The sequence below is a fragment of the Pongo pygmaeus genome, chromosome 10, assembly GCF_028885625.2.
Source record: "Pongo pygmaeus isolate AG05252 chromosome 10, NHGRI_mPonPyg2-v2.0_pri, whole genome shotgun sequence".
Lineage (NCBI taxonomy): Eukaryota > Metazoa > Chordata > Mammalia > Primates > Hominidae > Pongo > Pongo pygmaeus.
In genome coordinates, this window is record NC_072383.2 from 120788270 (window position 1) to 120808437 (window position 20168).

General features: G+C 54.1%; 1 protein-coding gene across 4 annotated transcripts in view; it reads left to right on the forward strand.

Annotated features, from left to right (window-relative positions):
- Positions 1-2840: 2840 nt before the first annotated feature.
- The window catches only part of BCL7A (BAF chromatin remodeling complex subunit BCL7A), a 42033-nt gene continuing 24705 nt past the window's right edge, over positions 2841-20168 (forward strand). For 2 of the 4 annotated variants that reach the window (XM_063646794.1, XM_063646795.1), the window contains exons 1-3: positions 2841-4275; positions 13417-13498; positions 18064-18160. In XM_063646794.1, the coding sequence (XP_063502864.1) occupies positions 4187-4275; positions 13417-13498; positions 18064-18160 (268 nt within the window). In that variant the 5' untranslated portion in view covers positions 2841-4186. Of the gene's footprint in view, positions 4276-4435; positions 4936-13416; positions 13499-18063; positions 18161-20168 lie in introns of those variants that run through there. The other 2 variants (XM_054441809.2, XM_054441810.2) reach the window with 2 other exon arrangements.

Here is a 20168-nt window from a genome sequence, read left to right on the forward strand (position 1 = left end):
TTTAACATAACTAGAATAATAGTAAACATTTGTAGAGAGCTTGACTTCCAGTTTCTAGGAAACAATTATTCAGACTAACTCGCAAAGTAACTAAAAGTGCTAGGAAAAATATTTGAAAATATCCTAAAAGCCACTACATGCTGACTGTAAGAAAGAAGATAGTGAGAAATTAGGCCAAAATTGAAGGAAAAAACACTGAAAGGTAATCTGGCAAGGAAGCCACTTTTACTTTTGCCAGCTTAGCATATTTGAACTTAACCATGAATGGTTTTATGGGGCAAAAGTCCAGAAAATTAGGCTGAGTGCGGTGGCTCAAGCCTGTAATCCCAGCACTTTGGAAGGCTGAGGTGGGTGGATCATGAGGTCAAGAGATCCAGACCATCCTGCCTAACACAGTGAAACCCCGTCTCTACTAAAAATACAAAAAAAAATTAGCTGGGCGTGGTGGCGGGCGCCTGCAGTCCCAGCTACTCAGGAGGCTGAGGCAGGAGAATGGTGTGAACCCAGAAGGCGGAGCTTGCAGTGAGCCGAGATTGTGCCACTGCACTCCAGCCTGGGCGACAGAGCGAGACTCCGTCTCAAAAAAAAAAAAAAAAAAAAAAAAGCCAGGCGCGGTGGCTCATGCCTGTAATCCCAGCACTTTGGGAGGCCGAGGTGGGTGGATCACGAGGTCAGGAGATCAAAACCATCCTGGCTAACACGGTGAAACCCCGTCTCTACTAAAAATACAAAAAATTAACCAGGCGTGGTGGCGGGCGCCTGTGGTCCCAGCTACTGGGGAGGTTGAGGCAGGAGAATGGCGTGAACCCAGGAGGCGGAGCTTACAGTGAGCTGAGATCGCACCACTGCATTCTAGTCTGGGTGACAGAGCAAGACTCCGTCTCAATTTAAAAAAGGCCAGAAAATTAAAGTCCACGACTCACACTAAGTGGGAGTCCTTTCCCACGATAATTTGGGCCCTGTCGGACTCCACCAATGGTATGCTGGTAAATGTTCAACCACCAGCTCTGGCTGGGGCTGGGGAAGGAGGGTCCTGATGTATAGATCATTTGCCGATTTCCATGGTGTAAATACTCCCTCCACAGCTGATTCCAAACTCTCAGCATGAGGTCACTAAACACAGAGGTGGGAAGCAGAAGCCTGTAAACCACCTGCAGCACATCCCTGGCTCCACCCTCAGACTACAAGAAGTCAACCAGTCTTGCACAACTCTGCGGCCAGTATTCGCATCACCTGAGTGGTCAGGGACTCACAAACCCTGAACTTAGATTAAGGTCATCCCAGACTAGCAGTGACCTGAGGAGCCTGGCAGAAGCAAATATAAATTATCTCTAGGGGGAGGCCTCAAATTATCCCTAGGAATAAATTTTAAAATAGTGTCCAGCATGGTCAAAGAGAACCAGGCATATAACAAGGAACTATGACACCATGAGCAAGACCTAGCAGAAACAGACTCTTGGAGACTTCAAATATTAGAATCATCAGACACAGGCTGTAAAACTACTGTGATCTGTTGAAAGAAAGAAGTGTAAAAATACCTGCAGGAGACAGGAAACTACTAAAAGTGACATACTAGATTTACAAAGGACATTTGAAGAAAGCTTTATGGTTTTATCGGGGATCAAAATCACAAATACTTTGAGGGGCCAGACAGGTAACACGAATGAGTAAAGTGGCTATGAGTGCACTGGTGACCCAGAGAACTCTGAAAGATACAGGGTCCCTCAGCTCTAGACGATGGGTGCCATGTGGCACTGAGGGTCCAGTTTGCAGATCTGCTGGTTCTAGAGAAGCTGGGTATTTTTTTTCCTTCCTTCCTTCCTTCCTCCCTCCCTCTTTTTCTTCCTTCTTCCTTCCCTCCCTCTCTCCTTCTCCTCATCCCTCTCTCTTTTCTTCTTTCTTTCTTTCGTCCTTCTTTTCTCTCTCTCTCTTTCTTTCCTTCATGCAGTGGCATGATCTTGGCTCACTGCAGCCTCTACGTTCTGGGCTCAAGCCATCTTCCCCACCTCAGCCTCCTGAGCAGCTGGGGCTGCAGATGCGCACAACCACACCTGGCTATTTTTTGAATTTTTTGTAGAGATGGGGTTTCACCATGTTGCCCAGGCTGGTCTCAAACTCCTGGCCTCTAGCAGTCCACCCACCTCGGCCTCCCAAAGTGCTGGGATCACAGATGTGAGCCACCACGCCCAGCCTAGATTTCTTTTTATTATGATCAAATACACATAAAATTGACCATCGTAACCATTTAAAAGTGTACAATTCAGTGTCATTAAGTACATTCACATTGTTCTGCAGCCATCACTACTATCTCATTCCAGAACTTTCCTATCACTCCAAAAGGAAACCCCACATCCGTTAGCAGTCACTCCTGTTCTCCCCTCCCCCTTGCCCCCGGCAACCACCAATCTGATGTCTGTCTTTATGGATTCACCTAGTTTTAGATCTCTCCCGCAAAGGGACTTATACATATTTATCCTTTTGTGACTGGCTTCTTTCACTTAGCATGTTTCAAGGTTCACCCATGTTGTAGCATGTATTCATTCCCTTTTATGGCTGAAAAATATTCCATTGTGTAGATAGACACATTTATCTATTCCTCAGTCACTATTTGAATTCTGACATAATATTTTCCTATTTTAAATTTTAAGATACATTTTTGTAAAGTTTTGTGTGGCCCAAAGCACATTATCTATTGATCTCACATATCTCTGTGAGATCTGTTTTATGACCTGCTGTTGCATATTTTCCCAGAAAATTCTCGGAACGATTCTCTGAAGTCCTTCTTTCTCTTTCTCTTTTCTTTTCTTTCTCTCTTTCTTTTTTTGTTTTGTTTTGAGATGCAGTCTTGCTCTGTCACCCAGGCTGGAGTACAATGGCATGATCATTGCACCTCTGCCTCCCAGGTTCAAGCATTTTCCTGCCTCCGCTTCCCGAGTAGCTGAGATTACAGGCCTGCACCACCACGCCCAGCTAATTTTTGTATTTTTAGTAGAGACGGGGTTTCTCCATGTTGGCCAGGCTGGTCTTGAACTCCTGACCTCGTGATCTGCCCACTTCGGCCTCCAAAGTGCTGGGATTACAGGCATGAACCACCGCGCCCGGCCTTTTTTTTTTTTTTTTTTTTTTTTTTTTTTTTTGAGACGGGGTCTCACTCTGTTTCCCAGGCTGGAGTGCAGTGGCTGGATCTCCACTCACTGCAACCTCCGTCTCCGAGGTTCAAGCGAGTCTCCTGCCTCAGATTCCCGAGTAGCTGCGATTACAGGCCTGCACCACCGCGCCCGGCTAATTTTTGTATTTTTAATAGAGACGGGGTTTCACCCACCATGTTGGCCAGGCTGGTATCGAACTCTTAACCTCAAGTGATCCGCCCGCCTCGGCCTCCCAAAGTGCTGGGATTACAGGCATGAGCCACCGCGCCTGGCCGGTATTTGTGTATTTGTTCTTTTCTTCATTTTTCACATCAGGAGTCTGCGTTTCAGAATAGTAAAAAGAAATGCCTAGGAAAAGGCCTGCAGTCTCTCCATTTCCTCAGTAGCGTGTTCCCCAAAGACCAAACCTTCAGGGGAAACGTCTAGAATGAGTGACAGCTTAAGGCTGCAACCTTGAACTTTCCCAGGACTCAGTTTCCCCAGCTGTGAAATGGCTGTTGTCCAGCTGTCATCTCCAGGCCCGGGGCACTGACATTTGGGCCACTCTCGGTCTCCCACTTCATTCTGGGCGCGCATTAGCTCTGGTCCGGCCAGTTCCGCTGCAGCTGAACACCAAGATGCGGCACCCAGGTTACCCTGATCATCGCAGATTTCTCCCCAGGGCTCTTGTTCTGAGGCCTCAAAAGTGCTCCTTGTAGATGGGACCAGGGGTCATTTGGGCAGTAGCAGCGCCTGGTCTCAGTCTGGTACTGAAGTTAGGAATGGCTTAAGGTGAAATCGTGGTCCTCTGGTGAAGACCCCCCTCGCCTTGTTTATGACAAGAGAACTTCTGGGGGCGGGAGGAAGAGTCCCTGTTACGATGCTGATCATCATTGAGCTTTTGCTGAGCAGAAAACTCTTTAGTACTCAAGGTCGAGAGTCTCTGGTGGTCTGCCTGGCACCAGGCACCTTCCTACAACCCCAGTTTTCCAGAAGGACAAAGCCTGGGGCAGGCGACGTCCTCGCTCGCATTTGAACAGGGCCGCGGGCCAGCAGAGATGCGCGATGCCCAACTCTTTCCAAGAGCACCTCGCGTCCCGAACCGGCGCCTTCAACTCGGAGAAGTCAAGAGACCCGCAAGAAACTTGTACGACTGCACCCGCCGCCGCGCTCCGGGGGCAGGGCAGGGGCAGCTGGGCTGGCTCCCGGGGAGCGCGACCCCAACCCGCCCCGCAGACCGGCTGTCTCCCGTGGACCCCTCGGCACCTGCGGCCTCCGAGGAAGGGTCAGCGCGCGTGTCCGCACGCCCGCCCCCGCCGCGCGCCCAGAGCCGGGGGTCGCCGTGCGCCCTTCGCCACCTCCCCGGGAGGGCGTCCGGGGCGTCCCCTCTGGGGACGTGGGAGGCCCGGGGGCGCTGCCCGGTGGCCGCGGCGCCCGGAGGCCGCACTGCCGGCGGCGGCGGCGGCGCGGCTCCCCCTGCTCGGTGCAGCTGCCGCCCGGCGCTTGCGCACTGGGCCAAGCGCGCGGCGGCCCCGGGCTTTGTGTGTGTGTATGTGTGTGTGTGTGTGTGTGTGTGTGTGTGAGTGTGTGCGTGTGAGAGTGCGAGTGTCTGTGCGCGAGTGAGTGAGCGGCGGGCGGGCGCGAGTGTGGCCGCCGCGGAGCGCGAGCAGGACCCGGCGGGCGCGCTCCCCAGCCTCCGTCTCCCCGCCGGAACCATGTCGGGCAGGTCGGTTCGAGCCGAGACGAGGAGCCGGGCCAAAGATGATATCAAGAGGGTCATGGCGGCGATCGAGAAAGTGCGCAAATGGTAAGCGGAGGCGCCCGCCGCCAGCCGCCTCCCCGGCCGCCCCGAGCCCGAGCGCGGCTCCAGAAAGCCGCGGGGCGCAGCGCCCCGGCCGCCTGCCCCGGCCCAGCCCCGCCGCGGGCCCCGGGACTTGGCGAGGGCGGGCGGACGGGCGGGCGGCGCGCGAGCCGGGTCACCTGCGCCAGGCGGGGGCCGCGGCCGCTGCCCAGGTGCGCTCGCGCTTGTAGCCCACCTGGCGCGGCGGCCCGGAGGCGGCGGGCGCCGGGGCCAGGCGGTTGGAGCGGCGGGGCGGCCCCCGCCGCGGCGCTCGGCTCCCGGGAGGGGGGCTCGGGGCCGGCCCCAGAAGCCATTTCGTTTTGTGCAAGTCACATGAAAGCGGCTTCCCGCGCGCCGGGGCCGCGATGCCGGCGGCGGCGGGGAGAGCGCGAGCTCCATTGTGCAGGCTCCGAGCGGGCCGCCGCCGCTGTCTCCTCCCCGCGCGCCCCGGCCCGCGCCCCGCCGCCCTCCGCCAGCCCCGGCCCGCCCGGCCGTCCGCTCCCGCCTCCCGGGCCCGGCGCCCTCGAGTCTGCGGAGTTTGCAGAGCGCGAGCCGTTTAAATTTAGCGCTTTGGGCTGCCTGGAGAGAGGTCTCTCGGCGACGAGGAAAGATGGGGGCGAGCGCTGGGAGCCAGCGGCCAGGGGCGCGGGGCGCCCACGTCCCGCCCCGCTCTGCGCGGCGCCCCGGGCGGGGGGCTCGGGCCAGCCGATGTTTTTGGCCAGAAGCCGTTCGTCCTGGGCCGCTGCTGCCTCTCCACACCGGGAGCTCGTGTTTGTTTTGCGGAGGGAGCTGTTGTTTTTGTTCTCTGCACGGAAGAGAGGGGGACTTGGTGGCGGCCGCGCGTGGTTTTCGGGATCACATTAGCGTCCGCCCGGCGTGGCCCGGTCGACATTAAGGGGATCGAACCTTTCCGCGGCCTCGTCGGGGTCTGCTCGGAATCGGCCCCTGGGCCAGGCCCGAGGCGCAAGCAGATCGCCAGGTTGGGTCAGAGTTGTTGAAAACTCCCCGCTCCCTGATTTCAACTTTATTATTTTTTTCCCACGCCTTCACTGGGGTCCCGGAGGGAGAGGAGCCGCCGCGACGCTGGCTCTGAGTGTCAGCGCCCGCGGGCTCGTCTCGACCCTTTATTTCGAGCCTGGAAGCCGGGCAGGCCCTGTGGCAGGGGATGTTTACGTTTGGGGGTGTCGTTTCTCGAGTAGCGCCTCGGTCTCTAAAAGCCACTGGGGGCGAGCCTCCGGTGTGGCGGTGTCACAAGTTAGCTGTCCTTTCTGAGTCAAACCCAACAAAAAAGGCAAGAGGAAAATCAATAAAGTCCACGTGCTCCCCGGCCTCCTATGGAAAGGGCTGGCTGCGATGGCCGGATGCCCGGCCGTAGGCTGGGTTTGGCTCTAGTGGGACAAAGAATTTTCAGAACCGTGAGAAGGGGAGGCTTTCCAAAGTTGAGATCCAAGTCGTCGGTGTCTCGGGAGCTCCCCTGGTACACAGGGTGCCCGGTGCCCGACTGGAGCCATTTAAAAATGGCAGAAACAGCTGCAGGCCAACACACACACGCTGGAAAACAACCCGCAGCCCCCTCTGCTGTGGGATTCCCCGCGGGAAGCCCGGAGTTGCTCCCCTCCTTCCCTCAGCCCCTGTGCAAAGAAAGAACTGGTGTCTGTGCCTGGGTCCCTTCTGTCGCCGGCCTGGAGGTTGGGAAACAGCCGGCAAGCCGCCTTTCTCTGCTGGAGGAGGCGTGGTGGGGCCTCCTACTCCAGGTTCCCGGCTGGACAGAGGCTCCTGCACCCTGACAGCTGCTCCCGCAGGGCGGCCAGCTGCTCTGCAGGGAGGGCAGATGGAGAGATGGGGCTTCCCACCCCGTGGGCCCCAGGGCGGCCGGCCTGGAGGCCTTCCAGCGCGCTGACCCCGCGGGGACCAGGCCTGTAGTTGGAGCTTGAGGGGCTATGCCTCTGCGCCTCCCTGGGTTTGGGGAAACGACACATCGTGTCCTCTGAAGACCTCAGGCTTTAGGATCTCATGGTCCAGCTTCCAGTTCACTTCGTTGCCGCGACCTTGGGCATATCATTGTCACTTCTCTAACCATGGTGACCCGGGGCTCTGTGCTTGGCTTCCAGGTCCCCTTGGGTTATTGAGGACGAGTGAGGTCATGCCTCCGAGAGCACCGCGCCCTGGGCGCAGGAGGAGCTGTTGCTCAGTGTTGTCTGTGTTGTAAGGTGGACTTTGTAGAAACTTGGCTTTGAGGGTTTTTTGTTTTTTTGGGGTTTTTTTTTGGCCCCTTCTAAGCGAAAGCCGTGGACTTATTGCCCAGGTTTCTCTGGCCCCTGAGAAGACATATCCCACCTTCCCTGTGCCTTCGGATTGGGTCTTCGACTCAGCCCATGAGACTGTGGGTTATTAATTGTGTGGCCACCAACCATGCATTTCGCCACTGGTGGGGAGGTGGGGTTGCCAGGTTTAACCAGATAAAAATACCGCACACCCAGTTAAATTCGAATTTCAGATAAACAATGAAAGAATTTTTTAAAAATAAATGTTTTTGAGTATGTCTCATGCAATATTTGGGACACACTTATACTAAAAAATTATCTAATTTATCTGAAATGCAAATTTAACAGGGCATCCTGTATTTTACCCAGAGGGAAGCTGAAGTGTTTGGCAGATCATTTGGCCCCATGAGCCTTGGGTGGGTTTCTCCTCAGCCCTAGTGACCCCTAAAATTACCCCCCCCACCCACCCACTGTCCCCTGACGCTTCTTCCCCCACCCCCGGAAAAAGCTGTGGCCTCCCTCTCATTTGGGGCAGGCTGTCTCCTCTTCTCTTTTTCTGGTGTTTCAGCAAGGCAGGCCAGTGGAGGTGAGGTGACCAGAAGATGGCTAAAGGGAAAACAAAATGGTGGGCCTCTTTTTGGGAAACTGGGCCAGGGTTTGGAGGCCCTGTGCTGGTGGAGGAGAGAAGACCCCAGGGCCGTGGTGGGAGATGAAAGCTTGGGCTGCAGCATAGGCTTGGAGGCCCGCTGCGGTGGCTCATGCCTGTAATCCCAGCGCTTTGGGAGGCTGAGACAGGAGGATTGCTTGAGCCCAGGAGTTTGAGACCAGCCTGGGTCTCAAACCAAAAAAAAGAAAGCTGGGCGCGGTGGCTCACGCCTGTAATTCAAGCACTTTGGGAGGCCGGGCGGGCGGATCACGAGGTCAGGAGATCGAGACCATCCCGGCAAACACGGTGAAACCCCATCTCTACTAAAAAAATTAGCCAGGCGTGGTGGCGGGTGCCTGTAGTCCCAGCTACTCGGGAGCCTGAGGCAGCAGAATGGTGTGAACCCGGAAGGCTGAGCTTGCAGTGAGCGGAGATTGCGCCACCGCACTCCAGCCTGGGCAACAGAGCGCGACTCCATCTCAAAAAAAAAAAAGAAGAAGAAGATAAAAGAAAAATTAGGCTGGACGCGGTGGCTCACGCCTGTAATCCCAGCACTTTGGGAGGCCTAGGCAGGCAGGTCACCTGAAGTCAGGAGTTGGAAACCAGCCTGGCCAACATGGTGAAACCCTATCTCTACTAAAAATACAAAAAATTAGCTGGATGTGGTGGTGCACGCCTGTAATCCCAGCTACTCTTGAGGCTGAGGCAGGAAAATTGCTTGAACCTGGGAGGCCCAGGTTGCAGTAAGCCGAGATCGCGCCACTGCACTCCAGCCTGAGCAACAGAGCGAGACTCCATCTCAAAAAAAAAAAGAAAAGAAAAGGCCGGGCATGTTGGCTAACACCTGTAACCCCAGCACTTTGGGAGCCTGAGGCGGGAGGATCACGAGGTCAGGAGATTGAGACCATCCTGGCTAACAATGAAACCCCATCTCTACTAAAAATACAAAAAATTAGCCGGGCATGGTGGCAGGCACCTGTAGTCCCAGCTACTTGGGAGGCTGAGGCAGGAGAATGGCATGAACCCGGGAGGCAGAGCTTGCAGTGAGCCGAGATTGCACCACTGCACTCCAGCCTGGGCAACAGAGCGAGACTCTGTCTCAAAAAAAAAAAAAAAAGAAAAGAAAAAAAATTAGACAGGCATGGTGACCCTCGTCTGTAATCCCAGCTACTCGGGAGGCTAAGCCCGGAGGATCACTTGAGCCCAGGAGGTCGAGGCTGCAGTGAGCTATGATCATGCCACTGCACTCCAGCCTGGGTGACAGGGTGAGACCTTGTCTCAAAAAACAAACAAAAAAAGTAGGCTTAGGCCCAGGACCCCTTAGCACCTGGTCTGAGAGTTCCCTCAATTACTTGTTGTGAGGACTAAGAAAGGTCTGTGCCTGAAGACCTCCCATCTATCCCAGGAGAGGTGGAGGTTTGGGTCTGAGGCCTCCCTCACCTCAGCTCCTCCGGAGGTTTCATCATGGAGACCTTCCTACTGGGCACATGGCAGGTCAGGCAGACCTGGGCCTAGCTAGGGTGAGGCCAGCCATGGGCCAGGCCTCTTGAGGTGACAGGGACTAGCCATGAAGAGTGAGTACAAGGACAGGGAGTAGAGCTTTCCTGGAGGGAGTCAGCAGGGTCCCCTTGAGCAGAGGGTAACCCTAAGATGGTCTTGTTGGCTAACCCTTGGACCTGGACGCAGGAGAACATTCGAAATTGGCCTTAGCCTGGAGAATCTGGGATGGATTCTTGTAGTTTATATAGGAGTCTGTGCTGGGGAGGAGCAGTTGGGGCTACATTCCTACTGCTGGGACCTCATTTTGTCCTTTCCTCCCAGAAGCTCAAGTGTAATGGGAAGAGAGAGGTGCTGAAGTCAGGGTAAGGTGACGGGGCCGCCAAGACAGGAGGCGTAGGGCACACCCAGGGCCAGCTTTGCAGCAAGTTGGGCCACAGCCTGGTGGTTGTGGGGATTTCTGCACCTGGTGCTTACAGGTGTCAAGAGTGAGGGCATCCGAGGGGGGCCAGAGAGCCCATCTGGGGCAAGCTGTCACTCCCTGGAGCATGTGGACCCAGGTCATGTTTTCAAGAGTAGCCAGAAGTCTGGATTCTTATGCAAAGCCTGTTTTTCTTTTTTTTTTTTTTTAAAGTTTGGCAGCAGATTTAACATTTTTAAAGTACTGTGCAGGCCAAACAAAACACGCCTGTTGACCGGTTGTTTGCCACCCTAAATATAAAGTGGGGCCCAAGTGTGGTGGCTCACACCTGTAATCCCAGCATTTTGGGAGGCCAAGGCAGGGAAGATCACTTGAGCCCAGGAGGTCGAGGCTGCAATGAGCAGTGATCGCACCACCGCACTCCAGCCTGGGCAACAGAGGGAGACCCTATCTCAAAAAAATAACAAATAGGCTGGGCACAGTGGCTTAGACCTGTAATTCCAGCACTTTGGGAGGCCGAGGCAGGCAGGTCACCTGAGGTCAGGAGTTTGAGGTCAGCCTGGCCAACATGGTGAAACCCGTCTCTACTAAAAATACAAAAATTAGCTGGGCATGGTGGCACGTGCTTGTAGTCTCAGCTACTCAGGAGGCTGAGGCAGGAGAATCGCTTGAACCCGGGAGGCGGAGGTTGCAGTGAGCCGAGATTGCGCCACTGCACTCCAGCCTGGGCCATAGAGCAAGAGTCCGTCTCAAAAAAATAAAAAAAATAAAAAAATAAGAAAGTGATGAGTATAGCTTAATACCCTCATTGGGGGAGAGGAGCAACGCCCTTTTTTGGGGAGGGCTATGTGTTCTTTGGTGATGGTTTTGGGGGGCAATTGTGGGAAACCTCAGCTGCTCCGCTGAACCCGTGTGCCCACCCAATGTGTCTGTGGCTGTGAAATCCCATGTCCTCCCGGGTGCTCACTTGGTGCCTTAAATTTGAGCTCCATGGCCCCTCCGGGTGGCTGCTTAGCTGAGCATATCTCCAGCTCAGAGGCAGAGTTCTTAATGTTCTTGCCTCTGTCCCAAAGTCCCCTCAGTGTCCACACCTAGAAATACAGTTTCTCATCGCTGGGGTAACTTGAGAACTCAGTGAAGAGGTTGCCAGTTGGGGCAAAGAGAGGCACGAAAGCCTGGCTGCATTCAGCTTGTAGCCTGTGGTGGCCTCGAGCCTCTCTGGAAAGCAGCTGCAAACTTGCATCTTGGCTGATTTGCGGCCGCAAAGCCCAAATCTCTGGCACACTTTCTGCCCTGAAAGGTGTCCTGTGTGTTACAAGTCAATTACTTTTTTTTTTTTTTTCCCCCAAACACAATCAAACCTTGAATGGGTTGATTTACTGGGAAGCTGGTCCAGGGCTCATGAGTAATGAATGGCTTTGGCCAATCTACATGGAGTCCTGGCAATTTGTCATTGTTCCTCCAGCTTCTGTTACCCTGGTGCTCCTTTAGAATGATTCTTGGTTTTCATGGGCAACAGAATAGCAGGAGGTGGTGTCTGGGGTCCGAGCCCAAATCTAATTCTCTTCTGCCACTTCCTGTCTGTGAGACCCCAAGCTAGTGGTATAACCTCTCTGGGCATCCTGTTTCTGCATCTGTAAAAAGGGTGACAATCGTCCCCCTCTTGTAGCCTGTTGGGAATCCCAGGGAAAGAGGTTGTGTAAGTAGAGTACTTGGCATGGAGCCTGGCATGTAATAGCCTGGGCGCACAGTGGCTATCGTGATGGTTGCTCTAACAACTGAGGTTCTTCCCAGGAGTACTCTGTCTCTTGTGGACACCTTCTGATTGCTCAGAATGGGGGAAGGGAAAGGTGGGCATTGTAGTTTGTCTGCTCTGCCCACAGGAAGCAGAAGACTGGCCAGTGGACTTAGACACTCGTCTTTCCTGCATCGTTTCTGGGTGAAAAGGTGCAAGGAGGAGGGGACGGAGAGGCTGGTCTCAACAGCTGTGCTGGGTGAAGGGTTCGAGTGCTGGCTCTGGGAGAATGAGTTCACCTTCACCGCCCTGTGCCTCAGTTTCTTTATCTGTCAAATGGGGAAGTTGCCATTTCCTGCCAGATGAGCCGGCACAGTACTTGGTACATAGAAGGCACTAGGAACGGCCACTGGTATAATAAGAAAAGCCGGGCCATAGCGTCCTCTGATGGAACACGTGGGACCCGAGCGGGCAGGGTTTTTGGGGGCGAAGTGTCTGTGGTTTTGGCTGGCTGGGTTTGAGTATGCTCTGTCATCCCGCAACCCCCGTGGTGACAGGGTGGGAGTCCCGTAACCTGTCACACCAGCATGTGAGAGCCATGTGCCCCACCAGGGGGTGACCTAAGGCTGAGTTTGGGCAGAGAGGCCAGAAAAGGTGCCAGGCAGCTCACGGACAGAGGTGCTCGTGCCACACAGAATCCTCAGTTCTGGGAATTTTTGTCACCAAAATTGCTGAGGACTCGGGCAGCTACGTTGCCTGTACCAGGGGTGCGCCTGCCCCGACAGTGCCTGCTGGGGCCCTTAAATCCGCCAGCCTCCTAGCTGAGCCATCAGTGGCTCCTTAGTGGCATCACACGTTTCCTGATCTGGCAGAGCCTTGATTTCGGAGCCTCGGTTCCAACCCCAGCCCTGCTTCTGGGAGGCTCTCCTGAGCCTCAGTCCCCTCAGGGGTGTGGCTGCTGGGCCTTTGGGGCTGTAAGGCACAAGTCGGAGTGCAGGGGATCAAGGACAGGAGGTGGCTGGCTATAGCAATAATTGGAAAAATGACAGTGGCTCGGAGCAGAGTGGTGGTGGTGGAGGAGAGGGTGGTCATTGTTATCTCGAATGAAAACCAGTCCTGTTTGCTTCTGTGGCTTGTAAGTTTCTCCTTCTCATCCATAAACCTGCCTCTCACAGTGGGGGGTCTGGACTCCCTCCTTCAGGCGTTTGTAATGCAGCTGGGGTGACCTTGCAGACAGGGTCGCTAGGAGCCCTGAATCAGGGGTGCAGTTCCCCTCCCACCTGGCTGCCACCCACAGATTCAGGCTGTGTAACCTCCTTTCGGGCCGAGGTCACCACTCCCTGGCTCTCCTTGGCCGCCACGAAGGGCATTCTTCTGGCAGAGTGTGGGCGGCTCCCCGGCTTGCCTGCTCCTGCCTCCCCTGACCTCAGACGCATCACCCAGAGGGCAGGAGGAGCCCCGGGGTGTCCTTGGTGACGACTCCACCCCCCACAAGAGGAATCAGCCTGCTGGACTGAAGCCCTCTCTGCTGCCCAGATGGGCACGGGTGGCCCAGTCCAGTGGCTGTGTGGCATTGGCAGTGACACAGGAGGAACCTGGGCCTGACTCCCGCCACCCATAGGAGTCCTTGTAATGGCAGCCCCACCCTCAGCCTTTTTAGCGACAGCCTGGAGAGGGCAACCACCCTCTGTGGTGTAACGGGTGGAGAAACCAGGCTTAGATGGGCGATGTGGCCTGCCCAGCGGCTCCCACTAGTGAGGGTGGAGCTGGGATTCAAACCCTCTTCTGTGTGATCTGGAGCTTGCTCTCAGCCCCAAGGGAGTGTGGCCTGTGTCCCCCAGGGATGAAGAGTCCCCGGTAACAGGCTCTTCCTCATCCTCCTCAGGGAGAAGAAATGGGTGACCGTTGGTGACACATCCCTACGAATCTACAAATGGGTCCCTGTGACGGAGCCCAAGGTTGACGATGTGAGTATGGAGGGCTGGTCCCCTGGGGTGGGCTACCCATTCGTGTTCCTTCCACCATGGGGAGGGAGGTTGTCCACTGCTACCCACCGTGCTGGGGCTCTGGGACCAAGAGCCCCTGGGAGTAGAAGGACCCAGCTTAGACCTGGGGAGGCTGCTGGACTAGTCCCTACCCCTCCCACTCCAGCCCCAGAGTCTGGCCCTCAGAGCGGTGGACAGGGGGATCCCGCAAGTTGTGTCTTCTTCTTCCTCTTCCTCTTCTTCTTCTTCTTCTTTTTTTTTTTTTTTTTTTGATACAGAGTCTCACTCTGTTGCCCAGGCTGGAGTGCAGTGGTGTGATCTTGGCTCACTGCATCCTCTGCCTCGTGGGTTCAAGCGATTCTCCAGCCTCAGCCTCCCGAGTAGCTGGGATTACAGGTGCACGCCACCACACCCAGCCAATTTTTTGTATTTTTAGTAGAGACGGGGTTTCACTGTGTTGGCCAGGCTCGTCTCGAACTCCTGACCTCAGGTAATCCACCTGCCTGGGCCTCCCAAAGTGCTGGAGTTAAGGCGTGAGCCACCGCGCCTGGCCTGCAAGTTGTGTCTTCTGGGCCGAGTGCCCCCCCCCAGGGCTTGGCACTGTGTTTTGGGGCAGGTGTGGTGGTGCCCACAGATAGGCACGTTCTCCCCACCTTTGTGGTTCTGTTCCTGAGCCTCTGACCATCTGCCAGGCCCTGGGCTGATGCCTCACATGCGGCATCTCCGTTATTTTTCCTACTCGGCCTGTGGAGTTGATCTTTTTAACCTCTTCTCTGTACAAGTAAGGGCACAGGCTCAGAGAGGTGAAGCCACTTCACACAGCTCACCTCAGAGCTGTGAATGGAGCTCAGGTCTGTCTGACTCCAAAGCGCATTTTTTCTCTGCGCTTGGAGAAGCTTCTGGTGAGTGGAGCTGCTGGTGACAGGGGCCCCCCCCCACCCCCGGGGCTAGGAAAGCCTGGTGCAGGGATGCGGGACTCCAGGAGGGCTCCAGGAGGGGTGGCGCCATCCCGACTTCCACCACTAGAGGGAACGCGAGGCGCTGTCCTGTGATGGCTGGCAACTGCCCCGAGCAGACGGGGCTCTCCAACTTCGTGGCTCCCAGGCCAGTTACCTCCAGAGACCCCTCTCATTTCCATCCCAAATCAAGAACAGTCTCCCCCATAGGCCTTTGCCTGGGCCGTTCCCCGCTGCCTGGACTGCCTTCCCTATTTACTCAAACTCAGTCCTTCTACCTGGGAAGATGGCGCAGACTAACCCACGTGGCTGCGGCGACTCCTGGGAGTGACCTGAGGTCATGATTGGAGGTTTGGGGTGGGGGAAGCATGTGGGGGTCCAGCTTCCTCCAAAAAGACAGGGGCTAAGTTTTTTCGCCCCCGTCTTCGGTTACCTGCCCGGCAAGTCTTGGGTCTCTGGGCAGGGCTGTGGGTCCATTCTTCACCCCGTGATCACATGCTCACCCCTGAACTTGGGCCTTTTGTTGTCCCTTCTCGTTCTAGCCTGGGCTCACGGAACCACCAGGGCTGCTTTCCCCAAAGGGACTGAGCCTTGGTCTCTCTCCGCATCTCCCAGGGAAGAGCAGGGCAGGCTCCTCGAAGGCAGTTCCTGGCTCTGGCCCATGTCTGTGCCTTGCCCGCCATTAGGTGTAGAAACGCCGGTTGCATTTGAGAAGATGTGGTCCTTGCTCTCAAGGAATTTCTAATCTCGTTGGGGGAAGATAATTATAGAATAGCATGAAACAGATATCAGGGAAGTGCCAAATGGAATATGATCAAGGGGAAAACGTAAGCTCTGGGCCATCGGGAAGGACCGGGCAGCTCTAGGCTTCAAGGGACCGTTGGATTTGGAGGCAGACCAGCCCCGATTAACCTGTGATGTTAGACAGGTGACCCCACCTTGCTGGGCCTTAGTCCCCTCTTTTGTGTAATGGAGCAGTAACATCCAAATCGCGGTTTCTGCAGCAGAGCAAAAGCAATATATCACCACGGAGAATACTTAGCACTGTGCCGGCTGTGCAGACGGTGCCGAGAAATGCAAATTCCCTCTTCATCTGTGAGCCATGATGTGCCATGTGCCGCTCCCCCACCCTCTTTCCCTCTAGGGCGATGGTTCTCGGCCTGGCTGAGCACCTTCAGAAGATGCAGATTCCTGGGCCCATCACCAGCTGCTGAGTCTCTGCAGGTTGAGGCTGGGAATCTGCCTTGTGGAGGGAGAGCTTTTTATTGTTTTAAACACTCAGTATCTATATGGTTATATCCATTTGTTACTTTAGAACTCTTGAAAATTTCATCCTTTTAAATAGGTAAAATATGTTACAACATTCAAATTCAAAACAATTTTTTAATGAAGACAATTTACATATCATAGAAGTCACTTTTTTTTTTTTTAAGAGACAGGGTCTCTGTTGCCCAGACTGGAGTGCAATGGCAGGATCATAGCTCACTGCAGCCTCGACCTCCTGGGCTCAAGCAATCCTTCTGTCTTTGCCTCCTGAGTAGCTGAGACTGCAGGCATGCATACCTGGCTAATTTATTTATTATTTGTATTTATTCATTTATTTTTTGAGACAGAGTCTCACTCTATTGCCAGACTGGGGTGCAATGGTGCAATCTTGGCTCACTGCAACCTCCACCTCCTGGGTTCAAGCAATTCTCCTGCCTCAGCCTCCCAAGTAGATAGGACTACAGGCACGCACCACCACGTCCAGCTAATTTTTGTATTTTTAGTAGAGACGAGGTTTCACCGTGTTAGCCAGGATGGTCTCGAGCTCTTGACATCATGATCCGCCCGCCTCGGCCTCCTAAAGTGCTGGGATTACAGGCGTGAGCCACCACGCCCGGCCGCACACCTGGCTTATTTATTTATTTATTTAATAGAGACAGGGTCTGGCTATGTTGCTCAGGCGGGTCTCAAACTCCTGGCCTCAAGCCATCCTCCTGCCTGAGCCTCCCAAAGTGCTGGGATTACAGGTGTGAGCCACCATGCCCGGCCAGAAGTCACTGTTTTAAAGTATTCAGTTTGGTTAGTGTATTCACAGAGTTGTGCACCTGTCACCACTGTAATTCCAGAACATTTTCATCACCCCAAAAAAGGAACTCATACTCATTAGCAGTCACGTCCCATTCCCCTCGCCTGCCCCTGGTAACCACCAATCCACTTTTTGTCTGTTTGGATTTGTGTATCTTCCGATGTTACTCTTTTACTGCATATCTTTTATAAATCTGCCTCTCATCCCTGCATGCACCCCCCATCCCCACCCCAGTTCTCGCCCCTGGAGGCAACCACTGTTGCCAGGTTTTGTTTGTCCTTCTAAAGGGAGCCTTCGCTCACAAATATGAGTGTAAATACACGCACGCACACACACACACATCCTTTGCTCACCACTGGTGGTGAGGCTCACATATCCTACATCTTTCATATATATATATATATATATCTCTCTCTCTCTCTCTTTCTCTCTCGGCGATATTGACATATGTTAATGTGTTAGTACTTTGCAGATCACCCCATGTTAGTCTGTGAAGAACCACCTTATTCCCTGTAATTGTTGCATCCGATTTCATTGAATGAATGTACCACGATTGATTTAATGAGTCTCCTACAGTTCAGCCAAGGTTGTTTCTAACATGATTCCTTTCGTAAAAAAAAAAAAAAAAAAAAATTGAATGGCCGGGCACAGTGGCTCACGCCTGTAATCCCAGGACTTTGGGAGGCTGAGGCAGGCGGATCACGAGATCAGGAGTTCGAGACCAGCCTGGCCAATATATTGGTGAAACCCGTCTCTACTAAAAATACAAAAATTAGCCGGGTGTGGTGGCAGGCGCCTGTAGCCCCAGCTATTTGGGAGGCTGAGGCATAAGAATCACTTGAATCCGGGAGTTGGAGTTGGAGCTTGCAGTGAGCCGTGATCACGCCACTGCACTCTAGCCTGGGTGACAGAACGAGACTCTGTCTCAAAAAAAAAAAAAAAGAAAAAAGGAATGGCACAAAAAGCATCCCCTTCCTCCTTCCTTTCTCCCGAGGTCCTCCCTCCTTTCTCCCGGGGTCTTCCTTCCTAACTCCTCCTGCGCTTTTGTGCTGGAGGTCGGCGGAGTACACTTTAAGAAAGGCTGCCCCAGGGGGCCTGCAGCTGGTGGAAATGAGTGACCTCTGGGTCACCTGGCATTACTTTGTACCTGCTCTGGGCTGATGGTAGCCTCTTCCCCAGATACTCTCCCTAAAAGAGGAGGCAGGTCCTGCCAGCCAGGGTGTTTCCACACTGCTGCTGACAGCCCCAGAAACAGGCAGGCTTATTTCCCAGGGTGCCGGAGCTGGGCCAGCCTCAGAACCCTCCCCTCTGTGGGGCTCTTTGATTCCACAGTGGGGGAGACCCAGAGGCCAATCCCTAATAGGACGCGTTGAAATGCGGGCCCAGGAAAACCTCCAGAGGCCTGGGGGCTCCAGGAGGCTTCGATGGAATAAAATATTCACACCACTCCCCAGGGGCTCTGAGCACGTGTGCACACACACGATCTGGTGACTTGGTTTCTGCTCCATTTTCCCCTGCAGAAGAACAAGAATAAGAAAAAAGGCAAGGATGAGAAGTGTGGCTCAGAGGTGACCACTCCGGAGAACAGTTCCTCCCCAGGGATGATGGACATGCATGGTGAGTGCCCGTGGCCTGCCAGTCTCTCCTGCCCAGCCCGGGGCCTTGGCCAAGCACTCGGTCATGTTTTTGTTTCTCCAGCAGGTTTGTTCACATTCCAGGCAAGGGGTAGGAGGGCTGGGCAGGGCCCGGCGGCCTCTGTGCCAAGGAGAAGACTCAGCGGAGGAGAGGAAGTTTCTTTTCCCAGCGTACAAAGCCAAGAGACATAAACTAAGCCAGAGACATAGAAATTAGACCCTCTTCTCGCCCAGGGACAAGAACCCCGCGGGAGATGTTTCTCTCAGCTTCGTGTGTCCAGGAAGATTGTTTGGGCGTATGTTTCTTTCCCCTCCTCATATAAATTATATAAATGGCTGTGTTTCCCATTTTGCTTTGGCTGCTGGGAATCTCCAAACTGGATTTTGCTTGTTTTGTTTTGTTTTGTTTTTGAGACGGAGTTTTGCTCTGTTGACCAGGCCAGAGTGCAGTGGCGTGGTCTTGGCTCACTGCAATCTATGCCTCCTGGGTTCAAGCAATTCTCCTGCCTCAGCCTCCCAAGCAGCTGGGACTACAGCCGTGTACCACCATCCCTGACCGATTTTTGTATTTTTTAGTAAGACGGGGTTCCACCATGTTGGCAAGGCTGGTCTCAAACTCCTGGCCTCAAGTGATCTGCCCGCCACCACCTCCCAAAGTGCTGGGATTACAGGCGTGAGCCACCGTGCCCAGCCTCCAAACTGGATTTCTGATTTCATGTGAATCCCAACAGGACCTTGGGAACTGCCCTTCCACGTCTACACCTAACTTCCTTTGCTGTTTAATTTCAAATGTTGTAACTTAGCCGGGTACAGGAAACACGCACCTGTAGTCCTGGCTCCTTGGGAGGCTGAGGCGGGAGGGTCGCTTGAGCCCAGGAGTTCAAGGCTGCAGTGAGCTATGATTGCACCTGAGAGTAGCTGCTGCACTCCAGCCTGGGCAATACAGTGAGACCCCATCTCTTCAAAAGGCAAAAAAAACAAAAAAGTTGTAATCTAGGTCCATCAACCAAATCCAGATGGTGCTGTCTGCCATTGTTTCCTGTTGCTGGTGTCTGTTTCTGTTTTGACCTTTTTATTTGAGAGGAAACGTGCAAATGATGTGTGTATGACTCCATGAAATGTTCCCAAACTGCACACACCCATGTAACCACCCAGGTCAAAACACAGAACGTTCTGAGCCAGTCCCCAGTGTCCCCGGCAGGTCCTCACGGTTTTCTCCATCCGCCCAAGGAAAATGCCCTCAGAGATTCAAACCTAAAGCTCCTTTTTTTTTTTTTTTTTTTTTTAAGGTAGAGTCTCGCTCCTGTCACCCAGGCTGGAGCGCAGTGGTGCGATCTCAGCTCACTGCAACCTCTGCTTCCTGGGTTCAAGCAATTCTTCTGCCTCAGCCTCCTGAGTAGCTGGGATTACAGGCACGTGCTACCATGCCTGGCTAATTTTTTTGTGTTTTAGTAGATATGGGGTTTCACCATGTTGCCCAGGCTGGTCTCGAACTCCTGGTCTCGAACGCCCACCTTGGCCTCCCAAAGTGCTAGGATTTACAGGTGTGAGCCACCGCGCCCGTCCCTAGAGCTTCATAAAAATTAAGTTGGCTTTCCATGTTTAGAAATCAGGAAATCTCCATCCTGCCATCCCTTGAGAAATCAGATCTGGCAGTCCCGTGGCTGTGTGCTCCCTTGAGGCAGGGGCTGCCTGGAACTGCCTAAAGCTAGAGCCGCCTTCCCTTAGCAAGAGTGTGGCACCTCCAGGCCCACCTGGCTCACCCACTGCCTCTTTGTCACCTGCCTGGCCTGCTAGGACGAGAGCCTGCAACCCCTGCCTTTTTCTATCTCTTGACCCTAATGTCAATGTCTTTGTACTTTTGACCACTGGAAGCTTTGGTACAGCCAGGTAGTAGTAGATAAATAACTAAAAAAGGAACTGGAAGGGAATATTGGTTTGCTGGAGTTTCTGATCTCTCCAGAACCAGGGCTGTCTTGTTCTGGGGAAGG